Here is an 18,785-nt window from a genome sequence, read left to right as displayed (position 1 = left end):
TCTCTCTCTCTCTCTCTCTAATAATAATAATAATAATAATAATAATAATAATAATAATAATAATAATAATAATATGATAACAATTGAAAACCATAATAATTCTCTCTCTCTCTCTCTCTCTCTCTCTCTCTCTCTCTCTCTCTCTCTCTCTCTCTCTCTCTCTCTCTCTCTCTACCTGGTGTGCGGCTGGCTGAGGCAGCATGCGGGATAGCCTTGTGTACAGCCTTCCCTCAGGGATGCAGTTCTTTGATCTAGAATTATCTACAAAAATAAGGAATAAAACGAGTAATTAGCCAATATATACGAAGGAATCGTGTTTCAAGATGCAAGCGATGAGCAGCACACGTTATAGGCAGAGATTTGCTTGTGTGGGTGTCATGGCACAAAATACCAATAGTAAAAAAAAAAAAAAAAAAAAAAGAGAAGACAATATCATCCAAATAATAACAATGCCATGAAATATTTTTTTATAGCCTAAAGGAACGGTCATAAATATAAAAATTTACTTCTTGGTTGTGTAAACAAAATTTTGTATACACTTTTGGAATCAATAAAATTTTAGAACAAGAAAATTAAATGAAATTATAAGCTAGAAATTGTTAAATTAATTGTTGATATTTTGAAATGGTACAGAGTAATATCCCTTAGTTTACAAGGCACTGGAAAATAACCATATTCCCGGGTTCTCCTGGGCCAGCCACAGGAAAATCAAAATCACTAAACATTGTAGATTAAGAGAAAATATGCCAGTACTGATAATATTCTTTATTTTGAAAGAAATTCTTTGTTAATATTTAGATCCAAAAATTATCATTAGACAGTGTTATAATCCAGGAGTACGTGGGACCATTAGCAGAAATGTTCAAGAATAATTTGTGAATATAGAATGGGTGTAAACTATCAAGGACATTGCAAAATTATGCCTTATCATTAGGCGGAGGGCTTGTTCCGTGGGTGTCAGGCGGCCAGTACAAAGTGTGGCGTGGACACTGTTTAGTTGGGTTCTACTTGTTATACGGAACAATAAATAAATAATCAAAGGCAACCTCTTAGGCAGGGTAAAAATGCTTAAATTAACACAGAATACGAGCTGGCGCCTTCCCAATATTAGTCAACAAAAGAAAAATAACAATGTGCTCTGCCCACAAACATTCATTCTCTTACTGTCTTTCATTTTCCCTTCTTTTTATCTTTTTCTATCCAAGCTCTTTACCCTTCACCAACTTTCTATCTGTTCTGTTCTGTTGAGGTGCGTCTTCTGTGCATCCCCGGCCCGGCAGCAGACGACGCCAGGACTTGTTGAAACCTTCTTTGGTGTGGCGTGGCGGCTTACAGCGGGAATATGGAGGTGTGCATGCTTAGTGTGCACAGTTACTAGCAATGTATGTATCGCAATGTTGTATATGCAGTAAAAAATATTGTGTGCAGAGAAAAGTAAGCAAATATGAAGTATTACACGTATATTTGGTCCTTAAATAGTGATGGCCATGACTGACCGGGAAAGAAGCTCATTTTGGCGTTATGGCGTATTGAGATATTGTTAGTGTGTAAATAGATGGAAAATTTAATGTTTCATATACCTTGCTACTGAAAGTGCAGTAAACATAGCGAGTTATGCTATAATGGACATGTATCCGGTCCTCAACACAACGTACTCTGGGTAAGTCAGGGAACAAGCCCAAATTGACGTTATTGTGCCATACTGATATATTGTTTGTGAGTAAATGAATAGGGGGATTGAGTGCTGCATATATTCAATTCCTTTATGTGCAGCAGAGAGAGCGAGTCATGTTACAATGAACAAACTTGTGGTGGGATAGTTACGTATGCATGGATTTGAGGGTTGTGTGCTAAAAAACCTTCCACCATAGTGATCCACAGGTTCACGTGGAGGAGATATCGAGATTAAAATGGTGAACAGAAAAGTCTGACTGAGTGTTTAGCAGTGGATGAGAGATGAATTAAGGAAATGGTTGGCATGCCAAGGAATGTTTGATGGGCGTGTCCCACAGAATTAAATGGAACTCTGGTCAGACCACAATGCCGTGATGAAAAAAATATATATATCGTTGTTACACACATTGGGGGAAAGTTATTTAAATAGTTGGACAGTAAGGTGTGTAGTAGAGAGGAATGTGAGAAGGTATGTGAAAGACAGAGAAGTGAGAGATAGTTGGGGAGGCCTCAGAGGATAAAGATGTTAAAAAGTATTCATTGATATGGTAACTACAAGGGAGTCTTGGGGATACAAGTTAAAAAAAAAAAGTGCATGGCTGAGATGGAGGTGGCTGTGGAAGAGAAGAGGGCCTATGAGAAAATGGTGCAGAGAAATGACTCAGAGGAAATTAAAATGAGGAGAAATTAGAGTGTAGGTCTTGGAATATGAAACTGAAGGAACTCATAAGAAAAAATAAGATGAGAGTGGATGAGAAGTTTGGTAGAAAGCTGAGTGTAAGGAGATCACTGACAATAAGTTGTTCTGGAAGGAAGTGAAGAAAGAGGGGGGGAAGAAGAGCATGGAATTGTGTGAGAAGTTTGGTAGAAAGCTGGGTGCAAGAAAATTAATGACAATAACTTGTTCTGGAAGGAGGGGACAAAAGAGAGGGGGAAGAAGAGTGTGGGATTGTGTGAGTAGAGAGAGGGTATAAAGTTCTTGTAAGCAGCAAGAAAGAAGTGCAAGTTACTTGGAGAAGACTTTGTCAAATGAATAAGGTGACAGGAGAAACAATAATAATTAGCATGTGTATAGAAGCAGGTAGAGAATGAGAGAAATTGTTAGGGAGATGAAGAAAACAATAGTTGTGATGAAGTGTGGCAAAGCTATAGACACTGATGGAATAACTATGGAGAAGTGATAGCAGACTGGATGATTTGAATTACGTGAATTGGCATGGAAACAAGGAGGCAGGACCTGATGAGTGGATGGAGGCAGTTATTGTATGTTTATATGAAGGGAAAGGCTGCAGGAATGTACAGAAAGGTTACAGGGGATAGATAAGTTTGCTTAGTGTGTCAGGAAAAGTCTGTGGGAGAGTCTTGACTCAGAGATTGATGGAAGTTATTGATAGAGGTGATGGTCGTTGGGGAACAGGGAAGTTTCAAGAAAGAAAAGTGTTGTGGAACATATGTTTGCAATCACAATTATAATAGAGGCATGCTAAGGTAAACATAAATATTACATGTACCATTCATCTAGAGAAGGCTTATGACAGAGTGGGTAGAAAAGCATTTTGGGATGTTCTTGAAGTTTGTGATGTAGGAGCACAGGTGTTAGAAGGAATGTGTGTGTGTGTGTTTGTGTGTGTGTGTGTGTGTATTTACCTAGTTTACCTAGTTGTATTTACCTAGTTGTATAGTACAGGGTCCGAGCCAAGGCTCAATTAGTCCTGTCTCCATACCCGAATTTATCTAATCTCTCTTTAAACATGTGCACTCTCTTTGCCGCAACCACCTCTTCTTTTAAGTTATTCCATATTTCAACCGTTCGATGCGGAAAGCTGTATTTTTTAATATCTCCCAAACAATGACTCTTCTTTAATTTCTTCATATGTCCCCTTGTACGTCTATTTCCTTCCTCCACTTTTACAACTAGGTCATCTCTGTCTATCTTCACCATGTTGTTTATTAATTTGAACATTGTTATCAGGTCTCCTCTTTCCCTTCTTTCTTGCAGTGTTGGTAATCCAATTTCTTCCAATCTTTCCTTGTAACTTAGGTCTTCCAATTCAGGTATCATTTCCATAGCTGTTTTTTGTATCCTTTCCAATTTCCTTATATCTTTCTTCTTGTGTGGAGACCATACCACTGCTGCGTATTCCAGTTTGGGGCATATCATGTGTGTTATAATTTTCTTCATCATTTCTTTGTCTAAGTAATTAAATGCCACCCTGATATTTGCTAGCAAATTATATGTAGAGCCAAATATTCCATTGATGTGTTTTTCTGGTGATAGCGTGTCTTGAATTATTACTCCCAAGTCTTTTTTTTCTTTGCTCTTTGGTATTGTGATTCCTCTCATCTTATACTCCCATGAAGGTCTCCTTTTACTTCTTCCCATCTACATTACAAGGCACTTCTTTATATTAAATTCTAATTTCCATCGTTTACTCCATTCATAAATTCTATCAATATGCCTCTGTAGTTCCTCACAATCCTCTTGGTTCTTTATTACTTTCATCAATTTTGCATCATCTGCAAACATGTTAATGTAGCTATTTAAACCCACCGTCATATCATTTATATAGACCTGAAACATTATAGGTGCCAACACAGACCCTTGTGGTACTCCGCTTGTTACTTCGCACCAACTTGATTTACTATCTCTGATCACTGTACTCATTTCCCTACCTTGGAGATAATCCTTCATCCACTTAAGTATTTTTCCTTTTAGCCCTCCTCGATGTTCCAGTTTCCATACGAGACTTTTATGTGGAACTGTATCAAAAGCTTTTTTTCAGATCTAAATAGACTGCATCAACCCAACCATCTCTCTCTTGTAGTTTATCTATTACTCTTGTATAAAAGCTCAGTAAGTTTGTTACGCAAGATCTCTCTTTCCTGAAACCGAATTGTTTTTCTGTTATTATATTTTCTTGTTCAAGATATTGCACCCATCTGTTTTTAATGACTATTTCACAGAGTTTACTTACAATACTCGTGAGTGAGACTGGTCTGTAATTCAGTGGTTCCATTTTATTACCTCCTTTGTATAACGGTACTATATTTGCTCTCTTCCATTCCTTTGGTACTTTTCCCTCCTTCAAAGAACTGTTAATTATCTCCCATGTTGGTTCTTCCAATTCCTCTCTACATTCTTTCAATATCCATCCATTTACTTCGTCTGGTCCCATCGCCTTCCTAGTATCTAGCTCTTCCAGTAGTCTTTTAATTTCTTTTCTTTCCACTTGTATGTTTTCTATTCCTTTCTGTTGTTCCTCATCTCCCAGTGATTCAGAGACAGTGTGTGTGTGTGTGTGTGTGTGTGTGTGTGTGTGTGTGTGTGTGTGTGGTGTGTGTGTGTGTGTGTGTGTATGGAAGGAGAGCTTGGAAAGATTTACAACAGGAACAACAGTGAAAATGTGTAAGGGAGCTGAAACAATTTCTCTCTCTCTCTCTCTCTCTCTCTCTCTCTCTCTCTCTCTCTCTCTCTCTCTCTCTCTCTCTCTCTCTCTCTCTCTCTCTCTCTCTCTCTCTCTCTCCTCTCTCTCTCTCTCTCTCTCTCTCTCTCTCTCTCTCTCTCTCTCTCTCTCTCTCTCTCTCTGCTGCAGTGTTGCATCTCTTGGTATCTTTAGTTTCTTGCTAACTGCATGCCTCCCCACCTCTTGTGGTCTCATTGTACAAGGTTTTCTAGTATTCAGTCCACCTGCCAAGTGCATGAGTTAACCGGTATTTTCTTAATCTTCCCTTTCACTGGTAAACTCTGGAACTCTCTGCCAACTTCTGTTTTCCCATTCCTATGACTTCAGTCCTTTCAAGAGGGAGGCCTTATGCCACTTCTTCAATTTTGGAAATCATTTTGGCTCTTTTCTTCAGGAACTGGCACCTTAGTGTGCCTTTTTTTTTTTTTTTTTCTCTATTTCCCTTGGCTCTTACATCAAAGAAAAACAATTCTATATTAGTCTCCCTCCTTCCCATGGCACACTTTGTGATTGTATGGTATTAGGATTACAAAAAATTGCAGATGGTGGCCCAGACAGAATCCAGTACACCTGCAGAGCAAAGGAAGGAGGACCAGTTCAGGTGAAAGTGGTCATATTCACCAGGGAGCAGAAAAGGAAAGTATTTCAGGATGTTCATGACTCCAGTAGAGGAGGAGCTCACATGGGCATCACTAAGACTATTGCCAAAACTACAGAGAGATTTTATTGCATAGGCATTAAGAAAGATGTAGTGAATTGGACAGGTGAGTGTGACTGACGTCAGAGATCTGAAAAGATGAAAACTGTAGCACCAGTCCTGAATCCTATTAAGAGTGAAGGCCCTTGGCAGATGGTTGATGTAGATTTGATGGGGCCCTAAAAGAAACTCAGTCTGGCAACAAGGACATCCTTACTTTAACAGACTTACACTCCAGATTTATAGAGGCATTTCCACTGCCTTCAAAATGTGCTGATCTGGTATGTGATGTATTGCAGAGTATTTTCCACTGTTCTGGTCCCCCAGAGAAAACCTTAACTGATCAGGGAAAGGAATTCTGTAATACATTAAATGATACTCTTTTCCATTGTCCAAGTGAAGCACCTTGTAACACTTGCTTGCCACCCCCAAACTAATGGCCAGGATGAGAAGACCAACCAGACACTGAAGGGCTCTTTAACTAAATTGGTAAATGAGAATCAGAATGACTGGGACAGACACTCGGAGGCTGCTCTGTTTGGTATATGAACATCAATGCAAGCTTCAATAAAGTGTTCTCCCTCTTTCTTGAAGTTTGGTAGACAGCCAACACTGTTTGTTGAACAGCACCAAAATGATCTTCATGAAAAAGTTGATATTTTAGAATTCCCAAATTTGAGCCCCTCAGATGAGTCAGTGGAATCAAGAAAGAGTAGCTTGACAGCCATAAAAGAAAAAGTTGGCAGTCATGTTGCTAAAGCACAAGCTGAACAAAAGAAATAATATGAAATGAGGAAAGCTAAAGGACATAAGTCATTTGACTTTAAGATTGGAATGAAAGTTGTTGTAAAGAATAATAAAAAGCAAGGAAGGAAAGGTTCCTGGCTTGAGGAGGACTGGCTTGGGCCTTATGACACACCCAGCATCTTAGATAACTTTGTACAAATCACCACAAATGGAAAACTTCAAAATAAAACTGCATTAATTCACATTAAACTTTATAATTCCCTCAGTAGGTACTGCACAGGAGCATGCACAACTTTGTGGCCAAATGCTGCTGCCATCAGCTGCAGGGAGTGCTTCTGCAGTCTCTGTCTTTCCAGAATCCATGGCATCTGGGGAGGAGCCTGGAGAGGACATTCCCCCAGCCACAGACCATGCTGGTGTGAGGCAGCAGCCTGAGGTGCTCCTTTGTGAAGGGTCACACCATATCACTCCCCTTGATGTGCTCCTTTGTGAAGGGTCACACCATATCACTCCCCTGCCTCTCACCACTGTCAGTAAGGAATGCATTTCAGGTATTGTAAAAGTCCCCAGGTATGTAATGTGTACTGCAATTACCTAGGTCTGTACTGTGCCCTGTAAACACCATCATCCAACTCTTCTTTGCACTCTCCTATCCTTCTCTGTAACTTAACCTCAAGTTTCTTTTCTAACTGTTCTATTGCTCCAGTGACAGACAGTCACCATTCTTCTCCTAAGTCATGTTCCTCGGGGATCTGTCCTGTCACCCACTCTCTCTGGTATTCATCAATAATCTTCTAACTGGTCACCATTCTCCTCCTATCAGGGATCTGTCCTGTCACCCACTCTTTCTGGTATTCATCAATAATTTTCTAACCAAAAATCGTTGTCACGTTCACTCCTATGCTGATGATATCACTCCGCATCTTTCCACATCTTTTTGTAGATGTCCAAGCATTCAGGAATGTAACAATTCACTCAGAGAAGCCACAGAATGCCTGATTTCTGACCTTTCTAAAACCTGTGATTGGGAGAGAGCAAAATTAAGTGTTGTTTAGTGCCTCAAGAATCCAAGTTTTACATCTAACAAATAAACACAACCTTCCAGACAACTATCCCTTCCTCTTCATTGACCTTCAACTGTCCCCTCTATTACACTGAACATCCTCGGGTCTGTCCTTTACTAGTAACCTAAACTGGAAATTTCACATCTCATCTCTAGCTAAAACAGTTAAGCACTTTGAGTTGTCTTCACCAGTTTTCCTCACCCCCACAGCTGCTAACTCTGTACAGGGGCCTTATCCATCCATGTCAGCCTCACTGCACAAGACTTTCCTCTTTCTCTCACTTCTATTCTGTCCACCTCTCTAATGCAAGAGTTAACCAGTATTCTCAATCATTCATTCCTTTCTCTGGTAAACTCTGGAACTCCTTGCCTGCTTCTGTATTTCCACCTTCCTATGACTTGAATTCCTTCAAGAGGGAGTTTCAATTTTTGACTACTGCTTTGACCCTTTTATGGGACTGGCATTTCAGTGGGCATTTTTTTTTATTGGATTTTTTGTTGCCCTTGGCAACAAAAAAAAAAATAAATAAATGTATGGTGTATGCCTTACATGTATGGGGGTACTCCACTCGTGTTGCTCAGCTGGTTAGGGTGGAATCAAAAGCATTTCATCTCATCAACTCCTCTGACTGACTGTCTTCAAACTGCCTGCCCCCCCTCCCCCCCCCCCCCCTCTCTCTCTCTCTCTCTCTCTCTCTCTCTCTCTCTCTCTCTCTCTCTCTCTCTCTCTCTCTCTCTCTCTCTCTCTCTCTCTCTCTCTCTCTCTCTCTCTCTCTCTCTCTCTCTCTCTCTCTCTCTCTCTCTCTCTCTCTCTCTCTCTCTCTCTCTCTCTCTCTCTCTCTCTCTCTCTCTCTCTCTCTCTTCTGCAGTGTTGCATCTCTTGCTATCTTCTGTAGTTTCTTGCATGGCAGCTGGTCTTCTGATCATCTTAACTGTCTGCCTCTCCTCCTGTTGTGGTCTCGTGGCACAAGGCTTGCTACTATTCTGTCCACCTCCCAGTATTCTCAGTCTTACATTCCTTTAACTGTTAAACTTAAGAACTCCCTGCCTGATCCTGTATTTCCCCTTGCCTGTAACTTCAGTTCTTTCATGAAGATGGTCTCATGACACTTATCAAATTTTGATTATTTTTTTCTTCATAATCATATTCTATTGATATTGGCACCTTAATGTAGTCTTCTCTATATAAGTTAGTTGTCTTTGTCTTTCCAGAATCCTCAGCATATGGGGAGAAGCCTGGAGAGGACACTTCCCCAGCCACAGACCATGCTGGTGTGAGGCAGCAGCCTGAGGTGCTCCTTTGTGAAGGGTCACAGCATATCACTCCCCTGCCTCTCACCACTGTTGGGAAGGAATGCATTTCAGGTATTGTAAAAGTCCCTGTGTACAGTCTACAGGCCATCTAGGGAGGAGCCCTGAGGTGGCACTTGTAGATAACTGGATCCTTATTAAGGGGGTAAAGATTTTCCAGAAGTGTTAGTGTGATGTGGATCAAGAAAACTTAAAATATTATAAACCTTTCTTTTATTTGTTTGATTATTTTGCTGAGTATTATTTTGTTCATGACTGAGTGGTAAGGAGGGGAGTAATCTCATAGTATCTCGTCTCTATACCTATCTAGTTTGGTCTTAAAAGCGTGGACAGTTACGGCATTGACAATGTCTTCGCTGAGTTCATTCCATTTGTTCACACTTCTGTGAGGAAAACTATACTTCTTAATGTCTCTTCTACAGTTAACTTTCTTCAACTTCTTATTGTGTCCCCTTGTACTCTGTGTGTCTAAAGTTATAAAACACATTTTCCATACCATTTACCATTCTATAGATGTTTATTAAATCTCTCTCTCTCTCTCTCTCTCTCTCTCTCTCTCTCTCTCTCTCTCTCTCTCTCTCTCTCTCTCTCTCTCTCTCTCTCTCTCTCTCTCTCTTATTTTCAAGGGTAGGAATTTCCAACATTCTTAATTTCTCTTCCTAGGTTGACTTGCTCAACTCTGGAACCATCTTAGTGACTGCTCTTTGTACTCTTTCTAATTTTATAATATTCCTCCTTGTATGAGGAGACCACACTTCCAGGCTTGGTCTTATCATGGAAATCAACAACTTTTTTATCATTTCTTTATCCAAATGTGAGAATGCCATTCTCATTCTTTTTAACAAATTCATCATCTTTCCAGTAATTTTATCAATGTGTCTGTATGGAGTCAAATTTTCAGTAACTGTTACTCCCAAATCCACTTCCTCTTTTGATTTATGTAACTTCACACCATCCATCTCATAATGATATTGTATTCTTTTCTTACTCTTACCAAACTCCATTACTTTACATTTACTTAAATTGAATTCCATTTGCCAAGATTTACTCCATCTGTTTATCTTATTTAAATCATCTTGCAGTACCAGTACCGGTACTGGTACAGGAACAGTGCGATTCCCACCATTGTGCGAGCCATCAATCAGTAGTCCCTTCTAGATTAGACTTACCTTTAGGATTAATGTTAAGTATTTCCCCACCCCCTATGTACATTTTCAGTTTGTTAACTGCCTAAATAATAAACCGTTTATTATTATTATTATTATTATTATTATTATTATTATTATTATTATTATTATTATTATTATTATTATTATTATTAGTCATTTACATTTTCTATCCTTCTCATCAGCTTAGCATCATCTGCAAATAAGTCCATATAACTGTCTATTTCTTCATTTATGTCATTCACATACATTACAAACATTATCAGTCCCAACACTGACCCCTGTGGGACACCACTAGTTACTTTCAGCCAAGATGAATTCTGGTCTTGTATTACAGTTCTCATCTCTCTATCATCCAGATAGTCCTCCATCCACTCCAGCAGTCTTCCTCCAATTTTTCCATATTTTTTTATCTTCCATAGCAATCTTTGGTGTGGTACTTTTGTCAAACGCTTTCTTCAAGTCTGAGTAGACACCATCCACCCATCTGTCTCTCTCCTGCACAATGTCGACTACTCTTGAATAAAAGGACAGTAAGTTCATGGAGCATGATCTTCCCCTCCTAAATCCAAATTGACAATTTACCAAAACTTTATCTCTTTCCAAGTGTTCCATCTATCTCTCCTTTATTTTTCTTTCACAGTTTTCCTACAACACTAGTCAAGGACACTGGTCTATAATTTATTGGGTCTTCTTTGTTTCCTTCTTTGAATATTGGTGTAATATTTGCTCTCTTCCAATCTTTTGGTACTCTTCCCTGTGATAGTGGTGTCACCACTAGACTGTGAATTTTATAAGCCAGTTGTTCTCTACATTCCTTCAATATCTAGTTTTATGGGACAAGAGGTATGCTGGTGCTATCCCATCTCCATATCTTTTAATATACAGTTTAGCCTTGAATCCATGTATACTTCTTGCATTTACTATTTCCTTATCCAGACTGTTCTATACATCTGTACTTCTTTGTGGGAAACTATATTTTTTTGATGTCTCTTTTACAAGTACTCTTCTTCAGCCTCTTTCCATGTCCTCTAATATCTCACGTATCCTAAACCATCAAGTCACTCTGGTCCACCTCCTCCACTTCCTCCTGTGCTTTGTATATAGCAGTCAAGTCTCCCCTTTCTCTCCTTTTTTCCAGTATTGGTGGGTGCAACTCTGCCAGTCTCTCTTCGTATGACAAACGACTCTTCGTACCATCTCTCAGCTTTCTCCAACTTCATTACATCCTTTTTCATGTAGAATGAGCACACTACAGCTGCATATTTCAGTCTAGGTCAAATCAGTGATATAATCATCTTCCTGATCATCTTTTCATTGTTATACTCAAAAGATGGCCTTATTCCTCTCAACAAATTATAGGCTTAACAAATTATAGGTTTCTCCTGTAGTTCTGCTAATGTGTTTCTCTGGGATCAAATTTCCACTGACCGTAACACCCAGATCGTTTTCCTCCTCTGCTTTACTCAACCTCTCACCATTCAACACATAATTTCCTTTTACTCTTCTCTCACTCTTTCCAAATTCCATTACTTTACATTTCTCTGGATTAAACTCCATTTCCCATCTATGACTCCACTCCAATATCTTGTTCAGATCCTCTTGCAACACTCCACAGTCTTCCTCACTCTCAACTCTTTCAGGAACTTGGCATCATCTGCACAGAAAGCTCATGTAGCTATTCACACTCTGTATCATATCATTCATATACGAGTATGACTGGTGCCAGCACTGAGCTTTTGGGTACTCCACTTTCAGTTTTCCTCTGTGATGACTCCCAATCTTTTACCACGGTTCTCATCTCTCTCTCAGTCAAGAAATTCTCCATCCATCCCAGCAGGCCACCTCTCAGACCATCATCATGCTCCATCTTCCATGGCAGTCTCCTGTGTGGCACTTTATCAAAGGCTTTCTTCAGGGCTAAATATACACAGTCTGCCCACCCATTCCTCTCTTGTATTGTATCCACCACTCTTGAATAAAAACTCATCAGGTTTATAATACATGACCTCTGTCTTCTAAATCCAAATTGTTTTATCATCACTTCATTTTCTAGGTAATGCATTAATTTATCCTTCTTTAATCTTTCAGACATTTTACATACCACACTTGTTAGAGACACTGGTCTGTAGTTCATCGCCTCTTCTTGTTACCACCTTTATAAATTGGAATTATTTTTTACTCTCTTTCATTTAAGCAGGACTCTACTTTCATTTAAGGAACTCTCAGTAATACTGTGCACCACCCATGTCACCTGCTGATTGCATTCTTTCAGTATCCATCCCTACACTTTTTTGGGTCCAGGGGCCTTTCTAACATCTAGTCCCTCACACTGTTTCCACATGTCTTCCTCAGTCACCTGGATTTTCCCTGGACCCATTTTTTCACTCATCTCACTTTGCCCCACAAATATCCTCTCATTGTGAATGCTAAATGAAAACTCTTATTCATCATCTCTGCCATGTCAGCCAGATCCTCACACATTTGACCATTCACCTTCTTTGTTTTTCATTGTGCTCCTCACACACCTGAAGAATAGTTTTGGTTCCTCTTTACATTTGTCCATAACATTGTTCTCATAACTTGTCCTTTCTTCTGTAGTAACCCTTACACAGTCATTTCTTGTAGTGGTGTAGTTTTGCCACATCTTTGCATTTTTCACCTCCATCTATTCCATGCCTTCTCCCTCTCCTCCCTCACTACTTCATATATTCTTTTATAGCAGTCTTTGTGTTTTTATTTTCTTCTTATTGTGTTTATATCTTTCATATCAATCTTCAGTGTGGTACTTTGTCAAACGCATCCTTTAACTTTAACTTCACATCTTCTGTTATACCAGTCTTTGTTATATCTTATCTTTGTGTTTCCTTTTGGTACACATCTTTTCACTCCTTTCTTATATATACCTAGTGACTAATGCTTCCTACTTCTGCACATCTTTTGCTGTAATAAAGGCACTCCAGTCCATCTTACCAAAGTATCTCCTCATTTATTTGAAGTTAGTTTTACCATACTTAAATATTTCATCCTTATAATTTTCCCATCTACTTTCCTCTTCCTTTTCTTTGATATGAAACCTTACCATCACACAATCACTTTTTACTACAGGATGATTGTAGTTCATGTGTTCAACAATGTCCACTTCTCTTAATAATACCAAATTGAGTCTTTGTAGTGCCTCTCCTCCTCTGTGTGTAGTGTTTTCCTTGGGCTGGCTGGCTGGCTGGCTGGCTTTCTGGTTGGCTGGCTGGCTAACTAACTGGTTGGATGCTTGGTTAACTAACTGACTGGCTGGCTGGTTGGTTTTCTTGCTGATTAGCTGACTGGCTGGCTATCTGGCTGACTAGTCCACTGTGGGATGGCTGGCTGGCTGGTTGGCTGGGTGACTCCTCAAGGGCAGCTGTCCCATCTCTCAAGTGGCCACATTTTGCAGGCGTCCCCAACCCCTCCCGCCCTGAGTGAACACACCCCCAGACAAAGCCTCTAATGGGGCCAAGGGGAAGGGAGCAGCCTAGGCCCCTTGCAATGCTGAGAGAGGTATGTCATTTCACTGCCAAGAAGGAAAGTTTCAGCTTCATTTTGCATGTGGTTTGTGTTACTTTATGAACAGTTTTTTTTTTTTTTATATATACAGTTGGTTCAGATATCCTACATGTCAATTGTTTTTGCTTTATTTATCAGTGTGTTCCTATCTTATATCTCTAGTTTACATTGTTGTAGTTGACAGTGAGCAGTTGTGTTACATCTGCACTGTTTTACTTTTATTTGTCAGCAAGCCTCTTCATCTGATACAGTTCCTGCCAGTTTGAACTCATTTTGACTCTGCAAGGGAAGTATCCATAACTCCTCATTACTTTGAGTATGAGGAGGACAGTTTCAACTTCATCTTTATCTCTTGCTTTATCTTTCATTCAACAGTGAATCCTTGTGCAGGGGAGCTTCAGTTTTTTAACTTAATTTGTTCGTAAATGTCATTCCAAATCCAAAATGTTTGAAAACCGATACTATTTTCCCCACAGGAGTCATTCTAAAATAGATTAATCCATTCTCAGACTCGCATCCACCATGTCTTAGTGGGTAATGACCAACACTCCCGCTGCTAAGATGGCTGCTCCACAGCATCTCCAGCTTAGAATTTTTTTTATTCAGAAAAGCTGTATTGAAGGAACTTAGTGATACAGAACTCATCAAAAGATATTGTTTAGACCATGCTGGCATTCTCTTTGTCACCAATCAAGTGAGGGAAGCCTTACAGAGACAAAGAGGAACAACCCACTCATTGCCAAAATGAAGGTGATCATAACACTTAGACATCTTGCTGCTGGGAAAAGCTACTGGAAAAATGCAGTTGTGCAGTAGTGATGGCATTGTGGGTCATCGGGAGAGCCACAGGAGGCTTGGGATTACTCCTGAGCCCTGAACCTTGTTTGTTTACATTGAGGTTCTTCAGTAGGATCACATTTAACTTATTTCAAAGATTGAATTACTGTCTTACCCTCTGTGTCTCTCCTCCAAAGGAAATATTTATAGAAGCTATAAATTAGTAATAAATGGCAGCTTTTGTTACGTGTTGTAGTATTTGAAATCAAGTAACTTTGTTTGAAAACCAAATTATGGTACAGTAATCAAAGCAATTAGGAGTTAAAATTTTTGTTCAAAAACAGAGTTGTTCGGAGAGGGAGACATTCAGTAACTGAGGTTCCACTGTATACATTTCTTGGATTCATTTTATCACTGAGAAGGAAGTGTACATAATGACCTCATGTCTTCCACAAGTGGTGCACTGTGTTGTCTGGTAATGCAGCAGCCAGCTGTGGACCTCATGAGTGTTATCACCCCAGAGGTACTCATGGGGCATCACAGTGCATATTTACAGTGTAAGAGCACAGAGACCTGTGGTCATAACACGCTGCTATATTCATCCCAGGCTTTGCCAGATTCTTGATAGATGACTGTGTGTGCCAGAAAAAAGCTGAAACAATGTTGCTTATCTTAGCTCTTATTATACATCATCCATTTGAGAGAGGCACAAAGTGAGTGTCCCAGCAACATAATACATATTCCTTGTAACTAAAGGAATCTATACACAAGAATGAGATTACCTCAGCTACCACTGACATGTTGGGATTGAAGGGTAAAATGAAGTGTGAGGTGGTATCAAAGCCCCAAGACTAGTTCCATAGTACACCAACAGGTGGCTGTACAAGGATGCATGTCTGATGGGACTGGACAGTGACAGTTATCAAGCAGTCTGCCAATTGGTGTCTTTTTGTGAACTTGGTGAGCCATATCACATGAGTTTTGTGGCCTCATGCTGAACTTCATATTTCATCATGAACTGCAAACAAGAGCAGAGTTAACACCAAATTGTGTGTCAAATTCAGCAGAGACCTTTGACATGATTTAGCACATGTGTGGCAAGGAAGCAGTGAGTTATGTGAGGTGCGTCAAGTGCCATGTATTCTTCAGGAGCAACAGAATATCTCTGGAAGATGACAAGAGGTCAGGATGATATTCCGTGAGCTCAGCCACTGAAAACATGGAAACGGTTGAGTGATGTGCAAGGGAATTGTTGGAGATCAGCGAAGGGAGTTGGTGTCAGGGTTGGTGCATCATACAGAACAGCTGAGGCAATCCCCAAGTTTGATTTGAATATGACCACATAGCTGAAAAATTTGTGCCCAGGCTTCTGATCTCCAAACAGAAGGTGTGCCAGATGACCCAACCTTCACATTGAGGGTCTCCACTGGGGACAAGACCTGGATCCACACTTCATTTGTAACTTCTTCCTAAAGATAAAGGAAGCTGTGGGTGAAAAGGATGCCATCTTGACACCATGAAATGAGAAAGGATGGATCTAAGTTTGAAAAGTCAGACTTAAAAGGGAGATAGGAAGGAATTGGTTTTCAGATGGAGTGGTAGGTGAATGGAATGGACTCAGTAATCAGGTTGTTGGTGTTGGTTCTTTAGGAGTTTTAAAAGATTTATGGATGGGGATGGTAGATGGAAATAGGTAGGTATATTTTGTGCAGGAACTGCCACGGGTAAGCCTTATGACTTCTGGCAGCCTTTCTGATTTCCATATGTTGTTATCCTGTGTTCCATGGAAGAGGTTGAGCCTGAGTCACAGAAGGTGCTTAACATGCTTTAAGAACAAGACTTACTGAACACATGTGAGCAGTGACAGCGGGGCTGGGACCACTTTATTGGTGGTCAAGGTGACTGTTTTGAAGGAGTGATGTCCAAACTTAATACATGGATAAGTCTTGTAACATTTTGATATCAGTCGTCTTGTATTCTAAATCTAGCAGTTAGTATTGCAGTGCCATACATTGTACATGTTCCTCCACACTCACCTCTTTTCCTGCACAGAGTAGTGATGTGTGGAGTAGGATGGTGGTTTTGAGAGAATAGTTCCGTACATCATCTGTTCTGCTGTAATAATCTGAAATACAGTAAGGTGGTGTGGACAAATGGTAACAATGAAAGTGAATGAATTTGTAAATGTTTATGGTTTCTCCAAATATTGGTGCCACAAATTCCAGTGAATTTCATGTGAAATAAATTATTGGTATGTGGACTAATAAACTGCTTTATATGAGGAGTTCTACAAAGACCAAGATTTGGAATGTGATCTTTGGAGGAAGTTGTCTGATCTTTTTTACTACTCTGGGCAAGTTTGTATGAATGAAATGAAGGAATGCTAGAGGGAGCCAGCCAGTGAGGTGGATACTTGCTCTCAGTGGGTGAGTACTGGGGGAGAGGTGACAGGGAAGGCTCTCACCACACTATATTACAACAGAACAAGTAGAGATGAATAGGCAAGATGCAAGCACGAAGGCACAGCTTCAGAGAACAATACGAGGGACCCATCAGGTCCATAAGCCTTCTGAGGGCAGCAAGGTTATGGAAAGCATCACTGGGAAGGATCTTAATGAGTAGCATGAAGTAGTTGGAGGGTAGAGGAGAGAGAGGAACAAGCCCTGGATCTTAATGGGTAGCATGAAGTAATTGCTGCTGTTGCTCTTTTGGCCAATCAAAGTGTTTCCCACCTCTGGTCTCATCTCGAGTACCAGCTCACTCCTTCCTGATTTCAGTGCTGCCAATGCCCATCTTCACTACCCATGACACAGTGCTGCTAACGGCATCCCCCCTTCGTAACGTAGTTTTAGGAACATGAGCATGTTGAAGTTGTTAACTTTCAAAATCAAATGTAGTTATTTTAATTAAAACAGTACTTTTCATTAGTGAAGAGACAGGATAAACATTGAATTTCAATTTTTTGAAGATGTTTCTAAGTTTTCTAAGATCAAGATAAAAGTAAAGGCTTGGATTTTTCTTTTTTTTACTTAAAATATCAATATTGTTATCACTACTATCAGAATTTTGGATTTATAGATTTATTGGTTATCAGTTATTGGCGATAAATTTATCACCAGTTACTGAATTATCAGTTATCACCGATAACATTATCATCATTGTTTTATTATTTATTGTGATAAATTTTTTATTATCATTGCCAGCTATGCAATTGAGTGATTGCTTTATAGGGTTTACCACTATTTCTTTATAGCAGATATATAGTACTGTGCCTTCACTTGATGATATGGATAATGCAAACTTGAAAAGTCAGTAAACAAGTAATGTAATGAAGGTTGGGAACCAATGGTTTAGGACAAAAGAAAGAGTGAGGATTGTATGTCTCCATAGCACATACTATCACCTTTGTTATGCGCTCAGCACACAGAGATGGGTACCCTATGACACAGAAACAGTAGTCATTCCAAGGCAAATCAGCATAATACCTACTTGGCTCCAGTAGGCACAAAATGACAAAGGCACCTCCACTTTGGGGAATCCTGGGGATGGATTGGAAGGATAGGACAAGATGCAGATACGAGGTTGTGATTGGAGGAGCCCAATGGAGATGATAGGATGATAGCATAAGCAGAAGGGTTAGAGGTGAGAAAAAGGTCAAGAATGTTGGGCATATCTCTAAGACAATCAAGAATACAAGTAGAGTGTTGTACCAGTTGCTCTAGGTCATGGAGGATAGCAGAGTTAAAGGCTAGTTCACCAGGATGGTCAGTGAAGGGAGAGGAAAGGCAAAATTAGTAATGAACATTGAAGTCTCCAAGAATGGAGATCTCTACAAAAGGGAAGAGATTCAGAACGTGCTCACTTTAGAAGTTAAGTAGTCAAAGAATTTTTATAGGAAGAGGAGTTACTTGTAGGTGAGAGGTATACAGCACAGATAACTTTTGTTTTAGAGTGACTGTAGTCATAGCCAGACGGTGAAAAATCCAGAAGATTCAAGAGTGTGGGTATAAGAGCAAGTTAAGTTGTTGTACACATAGTTGCAACATCTAGCTTTGGACAGAAAATGATAGAGAAAGTAGGGGGGAACAAAGAAGGGGGTACTGTCAGTTGCCTCAGACACCTGTGTTTTTGGGAGGAAAAGATGAAGTTTAGTAGAGAGGTTGTGTTCTACAGATTGAAAAGAAGATGTAAGGCCACAAATGTTGCAGAAGTTATTGAAGAAAAAGTTGAGGGTGGTGTCAAGACACTCACCAGAAGAGCAGTCTGATCTGGGGACATTTGTCCTGGGGACTCCGAGGCTGGTGTAGGAGTCGCCATGATAATTTTGAATTTTGAGTGAAGGG

The 18,785-nt window shown here is 39.8% G+C and overlaps 1 protein-coding gene across 11 annotated transcripts in view; it reads left to right on the top strand.

The window, feature by feature from the left end:
- Positions 1–1,267: 1,267 nt before the first annotated feature.
- LOC135097140 (uncharacterized) overlaps positions 1,268–18,785 on the top strand; it is a 37,894-nt gene continuing 20,376 nt past the window's right edge. For 5 of the 11 annotated variants that reach the window (XM_063998905.1, XM_063998904.1, XM_063998902.1 and 2 more), the window contains exons 1-4: positions 1,282–1,660; positions 5,681–7,133; positions 8,858–9,010; positions 13,442–13,659. In XM_063998905.1, coding sequence (XP_063854975.1) covers positions 6,887–7,133; positions 8,858–9,010; positions 13,442–13,584 — 543 coding nt within the window. In that variant the 5' untranslated portion in view covers positions 1,282–1,660; positions 5,681–6,886 and the 3' untranslated portion in view covers positions 13,585–13,659. Of the gene's footprint in view, positions 1,661–5,680; positions 7,153–8,857; positions 9,011–13,441; positions 13,660–18,785 lie in introns of all 11 variants that reach the window. The other 6 variants (XM_063998903.1, XM_063998907.1, XM_063998911.1 and 3 more) reach the window with 6 other exon arrangements.

The sequence above is a fragment of the Scylla paramamosain genome, unplaced genomic scaffold (genome assembly GCF_035594125.1).
Source record: "Scylla paramamosain isolate STU-SP2022 unplaced genomic scaffold, ASM3559412v1 Contig13, whole genome shotgun sequence".
Taxonomy (NCBI): domain Eukaryota; kingdom Metazoa; phylum Arthropoda; class Malacostraca; order Decapoda; family Portunidae; genus Scylla; species Scylla paramamosain.
The sequence above is the reverse complement of the archived record's forward strand: the minus strand, read 5'-3'. Positions and strand labels throughout refer to the sequence as shown.